This window comes from Chrysemys picta, chromosome 2, assembly GCF_011386835.1.
Source record: "Chrysemys picta bellii isolate R12L10 chromosome 2, ASM1138683v2, whole genome shotgun sequence".
In the NCBI taxonomy this organism is placed as follows: domain Eukaryota; kingdom Metazoa; phylum Chordata; order Testudines; family Emydidae; genus Chrysemys; species Chrysemys picta.
In genome coordinates, this window is record NC_088792.1 from 61,085,263 (window position 1) to 61,105,145 (window position 19,883).

General features: G+C 45.1%; 1 protein-coding gene across 2 annotated transcripts in view; it reads left to right on the forward strand.

Annotated features, from left to right (window-relative positions):
* LOC112061618 (ATP-dependent translocase ABCB1-like) overlaps positions 1-19,883 on the forward strand; it is a 64,337-nt gene that overhangs the window by 21,505 nt on the left and 22,949 nt on the right. For both annotated transcript variants that reach the window (XM_065583285.1, XM_065583286.1), the window contains exons 12-18: positions 3,239-3,349; positions 5,789-5,914; positions 6,407-6,610; positions 7,455-7,625; positions 10,891-11,052; positions 11,951-12,190; positions 19,694-19,840. In XM_065583285.1, coding sequence (XP_065439357.1) covers positions 3,239-3,349; positions 5,789-5,914; positions 6,407-6,610; positions 7,455-7,625; positions 10,891-11,052; positions 11,951-12,190; positions 19,694-19,840 — 1,161 coding nt within the window. The remainder of the gene's footprint in view (positions 1-3,238; positions 3,350-5,788; positions 5,915-6,406; positions 6,611-7,454; positions 7,626-10,890; positions 11,053-11,950; positions 12,191-19,693; positions 19,841-19,883) is intronic.

The window sequence follows — 19,883 nt, forward strand, 5'->3', positions numbered from 1 at the left end:
ATTCTGTTGATGTTGTTCTGAAAACGTTTGAAGAAAATGACATAGCTTACTGTGGAGTTGCTACAGATGGAAGCAATCACGGTTCAGTGAAAATATTTCCAGTAATTATTCAGTATTTCAACTGGAAGAATGGCGGTTTGCAGTCAAGTTTGATTGAGGTCCAGAACACACCTAATGAGACTGCCGACACAATTGCTCATTATGTAAAAGAAACGCTTGAAAAAAATGGTTTGTTCGAGAAGTGTATTGCATTTACAGGTGACAACTGCAATACAATGTTTGGAGGACTCCGGCCTGATGAAGATGGAAAGAACGTGTTTGCAAACTTAAAGAAGTTGTTGCAGAAGAGAACATTAATTGGTGTGGGTTGCCCAGCACACAATTTTGAACAACTGTGTTCACCGTGCAGCAGAAAGAATGAACATTGACATTGAGAACATTATTTTTAAAATTTACCAGTACTTTCATATCTACACTGTCCGAACTGAGCGACTGAAGGAGTACTGTGAGTTTGTTGATGTTGAATACAGAAAGCTGCTTTCTCATAGCAAGACACGATGGCTGTCATTATTTCCAGGCATTACAAGGCTGATACAGATGTTTCCAGCCTTGAAGTCATTCTTTCTGTCACAGGACAAACCACCCATAGTGCTTAAGACATTTTTTGAGTATGAATTAAGTGAGATTTACCTCTGGCACATGCATTCACTCATGAGTGTATTCCAAACTTACATCCAAGAAATCGAAAGGGAAAGCAATTCTGTTGTGGAAGTGCTGAACAGTTTGAACTCGGTTCAGACTATCCTTCTTGAACGCAAGACTCACAACTTTATGTCCCTGAAAGTTAAGGGACTACTGGCACAAAAGCGCATGGAAGGAATTGATGAAGAGTGTGACAAATTCTGTGCTGAAGTGAATAATATGTACAGCAGATGCTTAGAATATTTGGAGATGTGGCTTACACCCCTGGAAGACTTCTCTTTTTTCAGGTGGATTACCCTGAGTGAGACACCAAATTGGAGTGATGTGGAACCTTGTATCAAGTACCTGACCGATAAGGGGATGCAAATTGATGAGGTGAAGTGTTTTGATCAGTTCAGCAACCTGAAGAAGTTTACAGAAAGTTGCAACAGTGATGAAGAGTTCAGTAATTTGCTAGCACACCAGAAGTGGACCAAATATTTTGAGAAATCCAAAAACATTGAGTGTCATTCAGAAGTGTTAAATATTGCACAGTTCTTCTTTGCTATTCCTTCTCACAATGCAAATGTAGAGCGAATTTTTTCACTGATGCAAAGCCAGTGGACAAAGGAAAGGACCAACTTGAATGTTGAGTCGTTGAAAGGAATTCTACTTGTACAGTACAACTTCAGACAAACTTCTTGTAAAGACTTTCATAACTTCTTAAAGAGCAATCAACCACTGCTGAGAAAAATGCGATCTGCAGAGAAGTATGCATGGGCACATGAAGAGAAAGAAAACTGAAGAACTGGTGAAAGGAAAGGACTCACTACATATAAAGAATTATGTCCGGGAGGAATTTTTAAATAGCTCAAAATGTCCGGGATTTTACCGGGCAGGGAGGAGAACTGGGTGCTCCAAGGCATCTGGGGAGCTGGGAAACAGAACAGTGTGAGCTGCGTGTCCTGACCGCTCCCAAAAACTGAGCACCGGGGCAGATCCTCCACTGGTGTAAACTGAGCAGCTTCATTACAGTCATGGGAGTCTACACTAGTGGAGTGCCTGACTCTAGAATTGGTGCAGCTGTTTCGTGTGGCTGGGAGGGAGGAGGGGGAATTCGGGGTGCTCAGGGGAGGGGGCAGAGACTTTGGGGAAGGGGTTGGAATGGGGGCAGGGAAGGGGCGGAGTTGGGCGGGGGCGGGGAAAGAGGCGGGGCCGGGGAAGGGGAAGGGGCGGAGTTGGGGCGGGCCCGGGGCCCCGTGGAGTGTCCTCTTTTTTCAATGGTCAAATATGGTAACCCTATTAGAGGAAGTGGTGAAGAGCTAAGTGAAATGACATTGCTCTTTAAAACACAAGTATATGGAGTAGACATGATTTCAGTTCAACTGCTTTTGATTTGGAGATTAACAGTGCTGTTGAAAGCTATGGCAATACTGTTGCTGGGGAAGAGGGATGCCACACTTTCAGTAACTAACTCTTAGAATTTTGTACAGCAGTTTGTTATATAGCTGCAGTCTCAGGTTCATATTAGGTTAGAACAAAGGGCTGCGTTTTGTCCTCTGTTATGGCCATAAATGCCTATTGGTTTCAGTGAGGTTGTGTGGATATAACAAAGTGTGGAATTTTGCCCAGAGAAACTAAATTAAGGGTGATCAAACTCTGTGTAACCACCTCTGGAGTTGGTTGTTCCTGACCTATTACACTAAGCAAGTCTTTAGGGGACTCGCCCCGGACTACAGCAACAATGGCTACAGAGGCTCAGGACTTCGTTTCCCGTATTGCCTAGAGTCTTGGATGGAGATAGAACAAGCTGGAAGCTACTACCAGAACCAATCGGAAACCAAAACTCAGAGACAAAGGGTTTGGTTTTATTTTTGGTTTTGCTGGTCTTGGAGTGGAGCATAGAGGGCCTAGGAGGTCCCCATTAAATTTCCCATTCCTACTCAAAGAGAAAATTTGAACTCTGCTGGTGGTTACTGGGTCATTGAAAAGTGTCAGTCCAACAGATATCAGCAAGTGGAGGAGCAATTCCAGGCCAGGCTATTTAGCGCTCGGCTAATTTTCCATTGGACTTCAGAGCAGGAAGCCTCAGGATGATGGTATCTTTTTAGGGGTGAAGACTTTGTAATAAATCCCCAGTTTGTTTATTTTGCTCATGCATTTTAAGCCTACCAACAATTACAGGCTGCATCATTCCTCCAAGACCTGATTCTCAACCCACATTCTGCCTAGGCAGATGCTGGGAGGGAGCTAAGGGATTTGGGCCCATCGTAAATGTTGGGAGATGGATGATTTAAGGTATAGTTAATGTTTTATTATTCTAGTTACTCCTGTTCTTTCCTTGTCACCTATCCCAAAATGCTTTGCAAGGTATACACAAGGACTGCATTTCACTGATATGCAGAATCCTCTGGGGCGAAATACAGCAACCAGTGATCAGTTAAACTGCTATGTAGTGTTGCAGTGTTTCTTTTACCATTCTAAAGAACTTATCCATCTAAAGCCACAACTGTAAAATCACAGAAATGTGTAATACCTTTTCAAAATCTCTCTTCAGCACCGTCTTCTAGATAGCAGTGCCAAGGAAGGATACAGACCAGACAAGCTCAAAGGAGAGATTGAATTCAAAAACATCCATTTCAGTTACCCATCTAGACCTGATGTTAAAGTAAGTGATCTTATTAAATTCATCTTTGCAGGGAAAAGCTGCTGCCATTATCTCTGTGACTAAAAAGAAAACTGATATTTTATCAATTTAATGTGTTTGTTTTAATTCAGTTTTTTTAAAGTGTCCATCCTGTACTCTGGGTATTTATGCACCACAGTGTGGTCTAGTTGAAAGAACATTGGGTGAGGATTCAGGAGACCAGGATTCTATTTTCAACTCTACCACTGGCTTGCAAAGTAACACTTGGCAAGTCACTTCACCTCTCTCTTCCTCAGTTTCCCCATCTGTAAAATGGGGATAGTAATACTGACCTCCTCTTTAAAGTCCTTTGAGATATATGTATGAAATGTACTATGTAAGAGCTAAATGTAAAAGCTAAATGTTGTTATTATAACAGTTATAAAAATACAACAACAATGCAGGATGAATGTCCTTCCAAAACTAAATTTTTGTCTTCACCACCATCATCCACCTTTTCTTCATTTTCACCTGCTGGAGAAAGCAAGGGAGAACAAATGGGGCTTACAGCATAACCTGAAGGTGAGTAAATTTGGCCTCTGGTGAATTGAATCAGAAGCAAATTCTTCTTTCAAGCTCCTCACCAAGAATGCCTCACCTCCAGCCCTCATGTGGTTAAACCCAGAAAGCTGTTTGTGTCAGTGCTTCAGAAGATCTCAGCTGCTGTGACATCCCATGTGGGGAGAAGTAATCTTAGAGATAGCCAGGACTCAACCTATTTTAAGGCCTATTGGTTAAAGCCATTATTCTAAATCATTCCTGACAATGAAATGGAAGCCAATGCAGATCACAGAGCATGGAAGTAAGATTCTCCCTACAGAAAATGCCCTCTAAGAAACAGACTGCCATACTTTCCACCAGCTGAAGTTTGTGAGGGGAGTCCTCTTATTGTAGAGTCCCATGTATGGTACTTTGCAGTAATCCAATACTTCTCTCTGGATTGACGTCTATACCAGAATTGAAAGTTTAGAACCTTCTGGCCAAGTGTAAAAGACAAACAAAATGCTATTAGCCACTACTGCTTCCTGCGTGCAAAAGCAGCTGTGGATCCAACAGGTTACAATCTCAGTTGAGTGTGCTGCTGTTAGCTCTGCCATTTCTTCTGATGGGTTCCTCCAACCTACAAGCATAAACTCAGTCATCTCTGAGGTGAGTCACAGCTGACTTGCCTGCATCTAACCCACCCTGTAACTTGCTGGCTAAGCCAGTCGACTTCTCCCAGCTGGATCTGATGAAACAGAGACCTAGAGCTATGTTATCTGAATATTGAAGACAATGTAGTCTGTACTGTCTCACTGTCTTCCCCTAATGATCTTGCATACAGATTGAGCTGGAGGGTGACAAGACAGAATCCCACATCACCCTACACAAGAGAAATCCTGGGCCAGATGAGCCACACATTGGCCCTGTGGCTGGAATGAGCCATTCAAAAATGATTCCATCCATCCCTTCCAGAGTTCACCCTGTGTCAGCAGTGGGTCATTATCAATGGTATCAGAGGTAGCTGGCAAAGCTAAAAGAATCATCCTGGATACCTGGTTCTCATCAATCACCAGCCAAAGATGATCAACATACAAGATAAATGCAATCTCCATTTCGTACCTAAATTTGGAATGAACTGGGTCACAGAGAGCTGAAGATTCTAGTTATTGTCAGTGTTACCTTGACATACCCTTTCCTGCCTTACCTAAAAAGGGAGGTTAGAGATGGGATGGTCGTGATGAGAAATTATGTTAAATGGGTGGCGAATGAAGCTCTTGCTTGGTCAAGCAAACACTAAAGCTTATCTGCTAGTAGCTTACTGGAAAACTGGAGTTCTTCTGGTATAGTATAAGGAGACGAGAACAATATTACTGTTGTTTTGATCTTTTATTGCAAAAAAATGTGTAGTCATAAATCAGCCTAAATATAAATATACATAAGAGTTCCCATAGGAGACAAATATTTTGGCCACTAATAATATTAGACATTTATCAAATTGGATAAACAGACTGAGGTAAAATGTTCCTAAATGTGAACATAGCATCAAAAGTGTCATTACTCCATAACTAATACCTCCCTAGTAAATTCTAGAGATTGTCGAACCCTGACTCTTCATTCCATTGGGGATATTAAAACACCCACTTTGTTTTCAGAGCCAAAGTTTTTTTCTTAGGTCAGTCTTTATAGAATAAGAATAGAACAGAGCAAGATTGTTATTAGTAATAAAAACTTTTTCTTGTCATCTTCAAAGTGCTTTCCAACCAGGATTGGAACAAAGGACTAAAAGCAGGCCTGGGAGTTCAGTGCACTGTTAGACCAGACCTCTCATTATTGGCTTGATCATGATGCTAAGCATCTTAATGGTCCTTTTTCTAAACAAACCATTTATTTAAGTAGCTCTATATTTATTAGACTAACATATAAAGATTCTATTTCCAGATTCTCAAGGGCCTGAACCTGAAAGTTCAATCGGGGAAGACCATCGCTCTGGTTGGCTCCAGTGGCTGTGGCAAAAGTACTGCTATTCAGCTGCTACAGAGATTCTATGATCCAGTCCAAGGAGAGGTTAGTTTGGATGAACTGTCGATATTCCTGGTTACTAGGATGAAGATTAGTTTCCTGACTAGATTAAACCTACACTTTAAAATGACATTACAAAAAATTGGATTCTTGAAAGAACAAAAGATACATAGCATCCAACGAAATTCTGAAACTGATTTTTCATTACTTGTATGCCATGATGATGAGAATATTGTAAAAACCTAGATAGGACTTTACTGATATTAAGGGAAGTCAAAATTTGGATTTAAATATTTGGGGATATTCTTTTTGTTTATCCTACTCCCTCCATTCTTCTAGTGTGAGGTGATTGTGAATATGTATTTTTAATTTTTCCTGGTCATTTTGTTTAAATGTTATTGCTTTATTTCATGGGAGAAGCTGCTAAACAAATACTTAAGTCAATTATTATATCATTATTATTCTACCATTATAACAACTAATTATTTTAAACATAATACATTTCCTCAAACTCTTCATTTATGCCTTTCCACTCAGGTTACCTTAGATGGACGAGATATTCGGACACTTAATATAAAGTGGCTAAGAGAACGTATTGGCCTTGTAAGCCAGGAGCCTAGTTTGTTTGCTACAACAATAGCTGAGAACATTCGCTGTGGCAGAGAGGGTATTACTGATTCTGAAATTGAGAAAGCAGCTAAAAAAGCCAATGCTTTTGATTTTATATCCAGGCTGCCTGATGTGAGTTGATGTACTTTTGAGCACCTTATAATTATGACGAATTCTTAATTCTCTCTCGGTTCTACTGAATTTCTGTGGCCCAAATTCTCTGCTAGTGCAAATAGATGGTGTTTCACTAGCTTTTCACTGATGTTTTGTAATTTATTCCAATTGACAATTTGGCCCACAGTGTTCTTAATTTACAATACTAGCTGTATGTTATGTGTCAACATTTTTTAATAGGGTGGATAAGGAATTTCTATGGACAATGAGAGATTTTTCAATTTACCAGATTGTTTTTATTCTGTTTTCTTCTGCTAGGTATTATCTATCTTTTCCCACTTCCAATATTCCCATCTTTTGTATTTGTTTTTTAAACTGGGTTGAGATTGGCAAACAAAATTGCTTTGAGGTGTCCTGAGTAGTCACTGGTTAGTGTTGTTAGCCAATCAAGGCTGGATTCCTTCAGCCAGTTCTAGTTTGTCTTTTTTTTCACTTCAGTTGCTTCTATTTTATAATAATTGAAAAATCTAATTTTAGAGTACATTCTTTAAGCTAATAGAAAACCATCACACCACATACTAATTCCTGGCCAACTAGAAGGTGAGACAGAGCCAAAAATGTAAATCGATCGTTAGGAATTTTAAACTGTCCTCTGCCTCAAGGAGAAAAAATACTGAATGTAATTGGCCAAGACAGTTCTTTTAGAAGTAATTATTCTTAAAGTGTTTATTGGAGCATCCATCATAAAACTTTTAAAAGGGGGAATTTCTGTTTGTGATAGTAACAATGAAATGGGGGTGGGAATGTAAAAAGATTTCAATTGACCCCTTCTGCAATCTCTATGCTCCTCTGGTTTTCTCAGAAATTTAACACCATGGTGGGGGAAAGGGGAGCTCAGCTGAGCGGAGGGCAGAAACAGCGAATTGCTATTGCTCGTGCCCTAGCAAGGAATCCCAGGATTCTGCTGCTGGATGAAGCCACGTCTGCTCTGGACACCCAGAGTGAATCTATTGTGCAAGCAGCTCTTGATAAGGTAGGAATCCTATTGCTAGAGTTATCAATCAGTATTAAGAAGCACAACAACCATATGGCAAACTTGACATTAAAGGCTATAGCATGCCGTCCGTTTTTAAGCACAGCTCTCCGCTGGTTTCAAGGAGGGCATTGAAATCAATAGGGATGCATGCTCAAATTCTGGTGTGATGATATGACCCTGTAATTTTTACTGAAAACTCCATTAAGCAATCTTGGGTTGCCACCCCTGAGACCCCTCCCCCCTTTCACCTCTTCCCCTGAGGCCCTGCCTCCATCAGTCGCTCCTCTCCCCACGCCCCACCATTGCTCGCTGGACCATCTCAAAGAGCTTGCCTGCAGGTAGGAGGTGGCCCGGCTGAGCAGAGGCTGGTGCGCATTAATGACCCGACACTTCTCCCCAGACTGCAGTAACTGAGCTTTTTGTTCAGGTGCGAGAGGGTTGCCAGGTCGCCAAAAACTGGGCACCTGGAAACCATAAATGGCACCTGGACGCAGAAGCCAAAAACCAGACTGTCCGGATAAAACCCCGACAGGTGGCAACGCTAAAGCAATCACAGGCTCTGTTTCTGTTAGCATCATTCCTGATTGCCAGGATATTTGCATGTAGACAGAAGTCGTCTTCTTTAATGCTGGCCTCCACCACATCCTGTCTCACATTGTGCTTATCCAGCACTGTATCTTCTCCAGTCACTAAACAGGTGTTTTAATAATCTTCATAACACTGCTGGGACTTAGGGATCATTTTCTCCATTTTGCAAATGAGGAAACTGAGGCACGGACAGGTTAAGTGGACACACGGTGAGTCGGCGACAGAATCTGGAGCTTCGCCTGAGTGAGGCCTACAGGACTGGGCTGCAGCACTGCTTTCAGTTTCTGACGTGTATTTGTATATAACCAGTGGTGTATCATAAAAAATAAGCTGTATGAAAAAGCCGGCCTCCCATTAGTACTCAGTAATAATAAACACAGAATAGCATAAGTTCTATGCGTGGCTCAAGGACACTATATGGCCCACAGCATTTTTCTGCAATAAATGTTAAGTCTGTGGGCCTAAATTCTGCCTTCACTTGTACCCATCTGACCACACTGATATCAGTTAGGGTTGCCAACCCTCCAGGATCGGCTTGGAGTCTCCCAGAATCGGCATTGATCCCCCTGTGACCATTGAAAGCAATCCAGGAGATTTTAATAGGATATTTTTAGAAAATGACATTGTCATGTTGGGGAAAAAAAAATCTCCTGGAATAGCTTCAGTCAGAGTTGGCAACTCTAATATCAGCGGTAGCGCACGGTGTAATTGAGGGTAGTATTTGGTTGCTGAGCCCTTATATTCTGCATAGATAATATGATTTATACTGAATTACACACACACACTACATGAAAAGAACATTAAGGTTCCAAAGTCAAGCACTGAAAATGTAGGGAATGACAGAATTAAAGTTGCCTGGTCAACATTAATTTGGTCCCCTTGTGTGTCTGCATTAGGGGACAGTCTTCAGTTACATGATCACATACTATTTTTTCCACAGGGCCCGTGCTTCATTCAGTGCACAGGATGGTGCTATTCAACATTCAGTGCTAGTCAATATTTCTTTTTATCCTCCGCATTCAATGTATGCCCCCATGCCATTCAAACCCTGCTCTGAAAACAAAATTATTAACTTCCTCATGGGCTTTTCTATACCTCTCATCACTCTAGTATCGGAGTGCTTCATAAACACTAATGAATTTATCTTCACAACACCCCCGACAGGTAAGGTGGTAGTATTACTCCCATATTACAGAAGGGGAAATGAGACATGGATATGTTAATGTTGAAAGTGCATACTACTTTGGGGTGCATGATCCGTGATGCCCAGGACTCAGTATTTTAGAGAATTTTGCATTATACTGCGCTATGTACGTTAAAAGCACATCTCCCATTGACTTCAGTTGCAGCCATGAATGCTCAGCACAGAGACAGGGTTAGAATCCAATTCTCTAGGACAGTATCAGGGCTGGCTCCAGGCACCAGCTTGGCAAGCAGGTGCTTGGGGTGGCCACTCCGGAGAGGGGTGGCAGGTGCACGAATTCGGCGGGAATTCGGTGGACGGTCCCTCAGTCCCACTCAGAGCGAAGGACCTCCTGCCGAAGTGCAGCTGCAGATCGCAGTTGCAGCTTTTTTTTTTTGGCTGCTTGGGGCGGCCAAAACCCTGGAGCCAGCCCTGGGCAGTATTCAGCTGCTACAGCAATAATGAGACCATCCTTTCTTTTCCTGCAATCCCCTGCCTCAATCACTACAAACCTTACAACTTCTGCAGCAAATAAGGCGGGTTTCCTGCAGACAAGATCATCCTTTACTGCATAACTTTGATTCCTTCCATAATCACTGTTCATTCTGCTCTCCCTACTCTTGTTTCCTGTGCCTGGAGCCACAACTCCCTCTGACTATGGCAAGGAGAAATTGCAGGCAAAGTCCTGTTCAGCCCCCACAATCCTGGGCTGGAACATGTTTACTCACTCTGTGGGGATGATGCATGTGCACTCCTGTCATACAATGCAGCGAGCTCAGGCTGTTTCTTTGGGGAATTTAACTGCTGAACTCTAATAAGTCTCTACTGAGCACATGCAAATTGAAATTTTCAGAGCCTCATAACTCGGCCACATTTCGGCAGATTTTCATGGGAATGGTAAAAGGCACATCCCTGGTAACAGTGAGACATGCCCATCTCCTCCAAATTTCAAGTCCCTGCTCTCAAGCATTTAGTCGATAAAGCTTCTCAATTAAACAGTTATAAGAATTTTTTAATATAGGCAAAACAACATTATTTTTCTCTAACCTCATTCTGAGAAATCATTGAACCATTTTTGCTGAAATTTAATAAAAACAAATCAAAATAAACAAACAAACCAGTCTGAGGCAGATGCCAGCATGGAAAGTTTCAGCCCAAAGAATTAAATCTTGGCAAAGTTATAAGCATCTGACAACAGGTCTTAAAAATGGAAGCGTCAGGCAACCTTAGCTATAGGCATTGGTACCTGCACCGCCTATACAATTAATCCATGTTTCCCTGTCATTTTTATAAACGTGGAATTTGTAATCAGAAGTGTCCTTTGGTTGTTAAATCAGACAGCATGCGTGGAAATAATGATCAGCTATAAAGGGTCAGCAGGGCTTTTACACTTGTATTTTCCACACTATTGTTGTGCCATTAGGTAGGGATTTTCTGGGGGGTTTTCACCACATTTTAAAGAAAATCTCTCATTTTTTTTCCCCCTGTAAGGTTAGGGCTGGATGTACCACCATTGTGATAGCTCACCGGCTCTCCACAATCCGGACAGCTGACATTATTGCTGGATTTCACAACGGTGTTGTTGTTGAACAGGGAACACACAATGAACTCATGACACAGAAGGGTGTCTACTATTCTCTTGTGATGCAGCAGGTAATGAGATGTGATAGAGCACTCCTGACTAAATGCTTCAGATTTATTGGCCATCTCTCTACTCCAGAAAATTATCTGTATAACTCACTCACAGGTGCTGATTTTTGTATTTGCTGGTGGGTGCTCCTCCGTCCCCCTCCCCCTCGACCTGTGGGCAGGGCCTCGGGGGGGGGGGCACGGAGGCTGAGTGGGGTGGGACCTCTGGGCAGAGCACAGGCGAGCCTCCGGGGGAAGAGGCTGAGCAAGAGCGGGTCCTCTGGGTCGAATGCGGGTGGGGCCTTGGGGAGGAAGAGGCCAATCGGGGGAGGGACGTTGGGGTGGGGCAAACAGTCCAGGTGCTGGGACCCACAAAAGATTATCCAGCCCTGCGAGTGCTGAACACCCCTTCTTTTTTTTGGTGTCTGCTTGAGCCACAGAGCACCCACAATGTCGGCGCCTATGATCTCACTGATACTGTTGCTGACACATGCAGGTTCTGCACTCAAACGGCTGGGCCATTTTCGCTTTGCAGTTTCTGCATGTTTTCTAGTTGAGTGAAAGTTGATCAGTCAATCTTGTTTATGAGTTGGAAGTGGTTGTTTTTCATCGGTAGCAGTGCTTCACATTTACCCAATGTAATCAGTCAAAAACATAATTGAGCAAAAGAGGTGGATGACATCATCACAGAACTATATAGATGGGGTGGGGGATATACAGAGCCAAGTTCTCTGCTGGAGTAAGTTGCAATTGCACCAACTTATATGGGCAGAGAACTTGGCCTATACAAATTACAATGTGAAAGTGACCATGTAACCAAAGTGTTGTTATTTTTGTTTGTTTCCATACCAAGTATACTGTTCCTTCCCCTTGCTGCAAACTGTCTTGTGACTGTGTATCACTGTTCTTTGCTTGTCACTAGGGTCATGGTGGAAACACTCAAAATGAGATGTCAGAAAGTGATGAAGAGACAGAAGATGAAGACTATGAGGAAGAGGATCTAGATGATCTCAGGATGGAGAATCTGACTGATCTTGGTGGTTTTGAAGAACCAGGAATCATTGAGATGGGAAGCATTCCCAAGAGATCCAGAAGACATAAAAGCAGAAAGACCTCTTCTAAGAAAAAGTCATCTGAAAAGAAGAAAACGAAGGAGAAAGAGGTTAGTGTTAAAATTCAGTTTAATCCTAAAGTTTAGTGATAGCTAAAGAATAGGAACAAATGTCATTCTATTTTCTTTTTTAAAAAGGTCTTAAGCCACGTCACCTTTGCTATGATCCTGCCATATGCAGCATTGACCTGGGTGAATACTTGAATTGGGAATCTTCAGGGAAAACAAAGATGTAAACAAATCAGTCTCACCTCTTGAGACAGACCCTAGCTCCTGTCCCGCAGGGCTAGCTGGGCTTGGCTGCCTCCACCGGGTGTTGCAACCTCAGAGGTTGCAGCACTGCTCAGGTTTGGCCCGGCCCCCTTGATGAGGGGGTCAACCAGGCCAAATTTGTAAGAATGGTGTTGCGACCATGTGCATCAGGTCACAAAGCCCGGAGTGGGGAGTTGAGCCCAGCCCACCCAGTGATCCTTAAACACATTCAGATGACCCAATTTTGGGTCGCAACCCATCAGTAAAGAAACCCTGTTTTAGGAGCTCTTTTTTATTATAGTACAGTCTACTGGTAGAACACGATGCAAACAATAAGCAGCAACTGGATGCATTCTTACAATGTACCACCCAGAAGTGCAGAACACACTTTTTATCTATTCATAACCGTTGCATTTGGGCCTTGTCAAAGGAAATAGATGGCAAGATACATGACTTCAGAATTCAAACTGTTTACAGTAAAGTGAAGAAATCAGATGGGAAGACATGAAATTATTTATGTCACAAAGTTCAGCAGGCTTGTATGGTTGAAGTGTGGGCAGGCTTTCCTGTCTCTGAAACACAGGCAAAGATAACCACGCGAGGTCATCACAACTGGCTCAAAACCTCATCTAATAATTTGTACCAGTTCCTATGTTTTCATTTCATTTTCCACAACTTCCTCAACAAATGTATGGACATTTTGAATAGTTCAGTGAAGCAGAATTGTGCTGCCATGTATTTTTCAAGGGAGATGAAGCCTAAATCACTGTTTGATATGCCTTTTCCATGCATTTGGTAATGATTCATAGTCTGTATTCTGTAAAAGACAAAACAGACTAACATACTAATTGCCAATTGTATTACTGCTAAATGCTAGACTGATTTTTTTGTGCTCAGAACAGTGGAACTTTTAGGTCGTGTGACAAAGTTTGTCCTCTATACTGCCGGGACACGGGTAGCCTGCTGCTGGGCCTCCGTAACTTGTATCAGTGCCCGCACTACATCATCTATTGTGGTGAAAAAAATAAACCCTCTCCCTTTTTTTTTTTTTTAAATCACCCTCCTTCTTCCGCTGCGCTGTGCACCCCAAGATCTCACTTCTCACACCAGTGTGACAAAGTTCCTCCTCTATCTTGGTGAGTCCTGTGCTTATTGGCGGATTTTCTTGCCTCAGAGATTCACCATGTGGGTTGGGGAACAGCCCAGAGACCTTCCCCTCTGGAAGAACCCACAGTCCAGGTCAATTGGGAGGTTTGCGGAGAACCCAGGCCTGCTCTCTACTCTGGGTTCCAGCCCAGGGCCCTGTGGACTGCAGCTGTCTATAGTGCCTCCTGTAACAGCTGCATGATAGCTACAACTCCCTGGGCTACTCCCCCATAGCCTCCTCCAAACACCTTCCTTATTCTCACCACAGGACCTTCCTCCTGGTGTCTGATAACGCTTGTGCTCCTCAGTCCTCCACACTCTCTCACTCTCAGCTCCTTGCGCCTCTTGCTCCCAGCTCCTCACTCTCGCACCACAAACTGAAGTGAGCTCCTTTTAAAACCCAGGTGCCCTGATTAGTCTGCCTTAATTGATTCTAGCAGCTTCTTCTTAATTGGCTCCACGTGTCCTAATTATCCTGCCTGCCTTAACTGGTTCTAGCAGGTTCCTGATTACTCTAGTGCAGCCCCTGCTCTGGTCACTCAGGGAACAGAAAACTACTCATCCAGTGACCAGTATATTTGCCCTCTACCAGACTCCTGTACCCCACTGGTCTGGATCTGTCACATATCCCTCCCCCCTGCTCAACGCCAAGGGGTTGGGCAGCTTGGGACGCCAGACAGTGCACACGTGACAAGCCATCGGCATTGCCATGACGGCTCCCTGCTCTGTGTTGCACACAGAACTGGAAAGGTTGGAGGGATAAGAACTATCTGGTCACCCTTGTGTTCTTCTCCTTGTTCCACTGCATCCATTGAAGAGGGGCATGGTCGGTCACAAGGACAAATCTGCGCCCGACCAAGTAGTAGCGCAATGTTTCCATGGCCCATTTTACAGCAAGGCATTTTCTCTCCACCACTGCATATTTTTGTTCCCTTGGAAGGAGTTTCCGACTGAGGTATAGAATTGGGTGTTCCTCCTCCCCGACCATCTGTGATAGAACGGCCCCCAACCCTACTTCCGATGCATCCATCTGCAGGATAAACTCTTTGGTGAAATCAGGGGCTATTAGTACAGGGTTACTGCAGAGGGCAGTCCGTAGGTCTGTGAATGCTTCCTCTGCTGCGTCAGACCATCTCACCAGATCAGGTCCACGGGCTTTCACTAGGTCTGTCAGGGGGCTTGCCCTTGTGGCAAAGTGGGGGATAAATCATCGGTAATACCCCACCACACCTAGGAACGCCCGGACTTGTTTCTTGCGACTTGGTTGGGGCCAATTTTGGATGGCCTCTAACTTGTTCACTTGGGGTTTTACCAGACCTTTTCCCACAATGTAGCCAAGATATTTGGCCTCTGTAAACCCTACAGCGCACTTGGCAGGGTTTGCTGTAAGGTCAGCTCGCCTGAAGGTATTGAGGACTGCCTCCACCTTCTCCAGGTGGGTTTCCCACTCTGGGGTATGAATGACCACATCGTCCAAGTAGGCAGCAGCATAACTGTTATGCGGGCGTAATAGCTTGTCCATGAGGCGCTGGAAGGTAGCTGGGGCCCCATGTAGTCCAAAAGGGAGGACAGTATATTGAAAAAGACCCTCTGGTGTAGAGAACGCAGTCTTTTACTTTGCATCTTCTGCAAGGGGAATCTGCCAGTACCCCTTTGTCAAGTCTAGGGTTGTCAAGTACCGGGCATTACCCAGACGGTCCACTAGCTCATCTATGCGAGGTATAGGGTACGCGTCGAACTGGGATACTTCGTTTAGTCGCTGGAAGTCATTGCAAAATCTTGTGGTGCCATCAGGTTTGGGCATCAGCACGATTGGGCTGGACCACTGACTGTGGGATTCTTTGATGATCCCCAACTTCAGCAATTTTTTTACTTCTGCTTTTATTTCCTCCCTTTTTGCTGCTGGCATTTGATAGGGCCTCATTGTTACTCTGGCCCCAGGGTTCGTGACAATGTGGTGATATGTCCCGGTTTTGTCGAGAACACATCTTGGTTCTGGAAGATCATCTCAGACACCTCATTCTTCTGGTCTGGTGTTAAATTGGGAGACACTGTCACCTGTTTGGAAGGCTTGTTTTCCTGGGTTAGGTCTTTTTGGACCATTGTGAATGCCTCTTGTGCATGCCAGGGTTTCAGAAGGTTAAGGTGATAAATCTGTTCTTGTTTTCTGCGTCCTGGCTGCCGCAACTTGTAGGTTACTTCCCCCACGGGTTCAACCACCTCATAGGGCCCCTGCCATTGGGCCAGAAGCTTGCTTTCTGCCGTGGGTACCAACACCATAACCCGATCCCCTGGTTGGAACTGTCGCACTTTTGCCTGGCGATTGTAATAGGTTTGCTGGACCTCCTGTGCCTTCTCCAAATGCTCCCGTACAATAGAGGTAACCCGGGCTATCCGGTCTCGCATCTGCATTACATGCTCTGTTATATTTCTCCCCTTATTGGGTTCCTCTTCCCAGATCTCTTTGGCGATATCTAGTATGCCACGGGGGTGACATCCATATAATAACTCGAAGGGGGAAAACCCAGTTGAGGCCAGAGGTACCTCCCAGATAGCGAACATAAGGTAGGGTAGTAGGGTGTCCGAATCCTTCCCGTCCCGACTTACCACCTTCCTTATCATAGCCTTGAGGGTTCGGTTAAACCTTTCTACCAACCCATCAGTCTGCGGATGGTAGACTGAAGTTCTCAGGATATGTATATGGAGCAGCGTACAGAGGACCTTCATTAGCTTCGACATAAATGGGGTTCCTTGGTCAGTTAATATCTCCTTCCGTAGTCCCATTTGGGCAAAGATTCCCCACCAGCTCTTTGGCTATAGTTTTAGAGGTCGTGTTCCGCAGGGGGACGGCTTCTGGGTAGCGAGTAGCATAGTCCAAAACAGCAAGTATATATTGGTGGCCCCGAGCCGTCTTCTCCAGGGGTCCCACTAAGTCCATGGCTATTCGCTCGAAGGGGACCTCTATGATGGGAAGGGGTACTAAAGGTGCCCTCAAGTGGGGATGGGGACTGTGCAGCTGACACTCCAGGCAGGAAGCACAGTACCTCCGCACTTCTTCATGTACTCTGGGCCAGAAGAACCGTCGTAAAACTCGTGCCAGGGTCTTCTCTACCCCCAAATGCCCCCCAAAAAGATGACTATGAGCAAGACTTAATATGGCGTTCTGGTGTTTTTGAGGTACTAGGATCTGCTGTACCTTCTGCCTCTGTACTGGTGCAACCCGGTATAAGAGATCCTTCTTCATTATGAAGTAGGGTCCTGGTCCCTGGGTTTTCCCTTCCACGGGGACCCCATCTATTTCAGTCACCTCCTTCCTAATGTTGTCATACCTTGGGTTTTCTGCCTGGTCCCATCCAAAATTTCCTCTCTCGGGGCTAATCCCAAGATCTAGGGCCCCAGTCTCTGTTGCCTCTACTGGTTCAGAAGCATTAGGGTGGGGGTCAGACTCAGGTTCTTCTCCCTCCTGCGTGGCCTCCTTTTCAGCTGCGCGGGTCCGCCTACCTACAAGAGCGACCCTCTGGCTTTGGGTCAGTATCCGGGTTCCCAAGGCTTTAGCTGCCCTTCTTTCCCTTTTTGTCTTTCTACCCTGTCTGGGAGTGGAGAACAAATCTGGGGATATTTCAGAGAAGATTGGGGATTGACAGTCTGCTGTGGATGCCTCACCAATATTAGGGTTCCCATCTTTCTCCAATCCCTCTACCGGGAGTAAGTTTCCAAACCCTGGGAAGTCCCTACCTATGAGCACCGGGTATAGGAGTTTAGGGACTACCCCTGCTGCTACCTCAGTAGTGTTCCCTTGGATCTCGATTTTTACTGGGATGGTGGGGTAGTAACTAACTATCCCGTGGACACATGTTATCCCCGTACGTTTAGCCTGCAGCAGCTTACTACACTTCACGAGCTTCCCTGAGATAAGTGTAATAGCACTCCCCGAATCAACCAGTGCCATGGTCCCTACCCCATTTAGTTTCACTGGTCTGGAATACATATGTGGGGTTAGTGAGACCCCCACAAGGTGGATTAGGGAGCATGGATCTGCCCAGTTCCCCAGGTTACACTGCATAGGCTCCTCAGCATTGGGCCACTGTGCAGCTATGTGTCCCCACTCCCCGCAGGCATAACATCTGTATGGAGCCCTAGGCGTTCCCCGGTCTCTTGGTTTGGTCAGTCTAACATCACAATCCTCTTCTCCCTCAGTTCTCCAACTCTTTGTGGCCTCTGATGGGCTTTCAGCCTCTCTCTTTTTCCACGGCCCTCCTGGTGGCCCAGTCACCTGAACTTTAGGGCTCGGCGCTGCTAGTTTAACCCGGGGTGCCTCTTCCTTAACAGGTCGGGTCAGCTCCCTCGTGTCCTTCACCTCTCTACCAGGGCGACAACCTCGTCATAGGTGGAGGGTTCGTTCTGGCTTACCCAGGCACGAAGGTCTGGTGGTAGTCCCCTTATGTATTGGTCGATGACCAGAACCGCTAGTATCTCTTCCGGACTTCGGGACTCTGTTTGCAACCACTTTTGTGCAAGATGGATGAGGTCATACAATTGGGACCGCGGGGTTTTGTCTTCCTGGTACCTCCAACCATGATACTGCTGGGCCCGCACTGCTGTCATTACCCCAGATCTGCCCAGGATCTCTACTTTCAGCTGGGGGTAATCTGCCACAGCCTCTTCAGGCAGATCATGGTAGGCCTTCTGGGCCTCCCCACACAGGAATGGGGCAAGGATGCCAGACCACTGATCTTGAGGCCAGGCCTCCCGTAGGGCTGTCCTCTCAAAGGCCAGAAGGTATGCCTCTACATCATCCTCCTGTGTCATTTTCTGCAGCCAATTGCAGGCCCGTATGAGCCGCGTCCCATCATGGCCGCTCTTCAGCTCTGTAAGGGACTTTACCTGGTTTACCAGTTCCCGCAACGTAGCTCGGTCTTGAGCAGCCTGGTCCATCAGCAGGCAATTAGTCTCTTGCTGCAGCCGCACTGTCTCCTGTTGGGTGGCTGCCTGGACATGGGTAGCCTCCTGCTGGGCCTCCATAGCTTGTATCAGTGCCCGCACTACATCATCCATTGTGGTGAAAAAAATAAACCCTCTCCCTTTTTTTTTTTAAATCACCCTCCTTCTTCCGCTGCGCTGTGCACCCCAAGATCCCACTTCTCACACCAGTGTGACAAAGTTCCTCCTCTATCTTGGTGGGTCCTGTGCTTATTGGTGGATTTTCTTGCCTCAGAGATTCACCATGTGGGTTGGGGAACAACCCAGAGACCTTCCCCTCTGGAAGAACCCACAGTCCAGGTCAATTGGGAGGTTTGCGGAGAACCCAGGCCCGCTCTCTACTCCGGGTTCCAGCCCAGGGCCCTGTGGACTGCAGCTGTCTATAGTGCCTCCTGTAACAGCTGCATGACAGCTACAACTCCCTGGGCTACTTCCCCATGGCCTCCTCCAACCACCTTCCTTATTCTCACCACAGGACCTTCCTCCTGGTGTCTGATAACGCTTGTGCTCCTCAGTCCTCCAGCAGCACACCCTCTCACTCTCAGCTCCTTGCGCCTCTTGCTCCCAGCTCCTCACTCTCACACCACAAACTGAAGTGAGCTCCTTTTAAAACCCAGGTGCCCTGATTAGCCTGCCTTAATTGATTCTAGCAGCTTCTTCTTAATTGGCTCCACGTGTCCTAATTATCCTGCCTGCCTTAACTGGTTCTAGCAGGTTCCTGATTACTCTAGTGCAGCCCCTGCTCTGGTCACTCAGGGATCAGAAAACTACTCATCCAGTGACCAGTATATTTGCCCTCTACCAGACTCCTGTACCCCACTGGTCTGGGTCTGTCACAGTCGTTATAATGATTCATGTGTTAAAGCTGCAATCCACGGTCACTGACCCTATTTGACATTTCACTGAACTATATAGACCCCATCCCACCCACCCCCCAGTTAGCCTTTTGTTAAATTTATGCCTGCAGATTTTTTTGTCTTGCAATTGCAGTTTTAAGACCTTAAATTACAGAGCGGCAAATCTTCAATATGTTTGCTCATTCAGTGTGCACATTGGAGGCTGGGGCGAATTATCTGTGAACAGTTGCTAGGACAGTTTATTGATTTACCCCCTAGCTCAGGAAATTGTCATGTTCCATAACTTTCAGGGAATAGTTAAATTTTCTCTCTTATGTAGGAGGAAAATCTCCCGGCTGTGCCTTATTCCAGAATTCTGGCTCTGAACAAACCTGAGTGGCTGCATATATTCTTTGGCGTGATTGCTGCTGCCTTCTCTGGTGGCATCCACCCTGCATTTTCTGTTATATATGGAAAAATCATTGGGGTAAGTTCAGAACTGTATGGTAAACTAACGAACCAGGCACAAA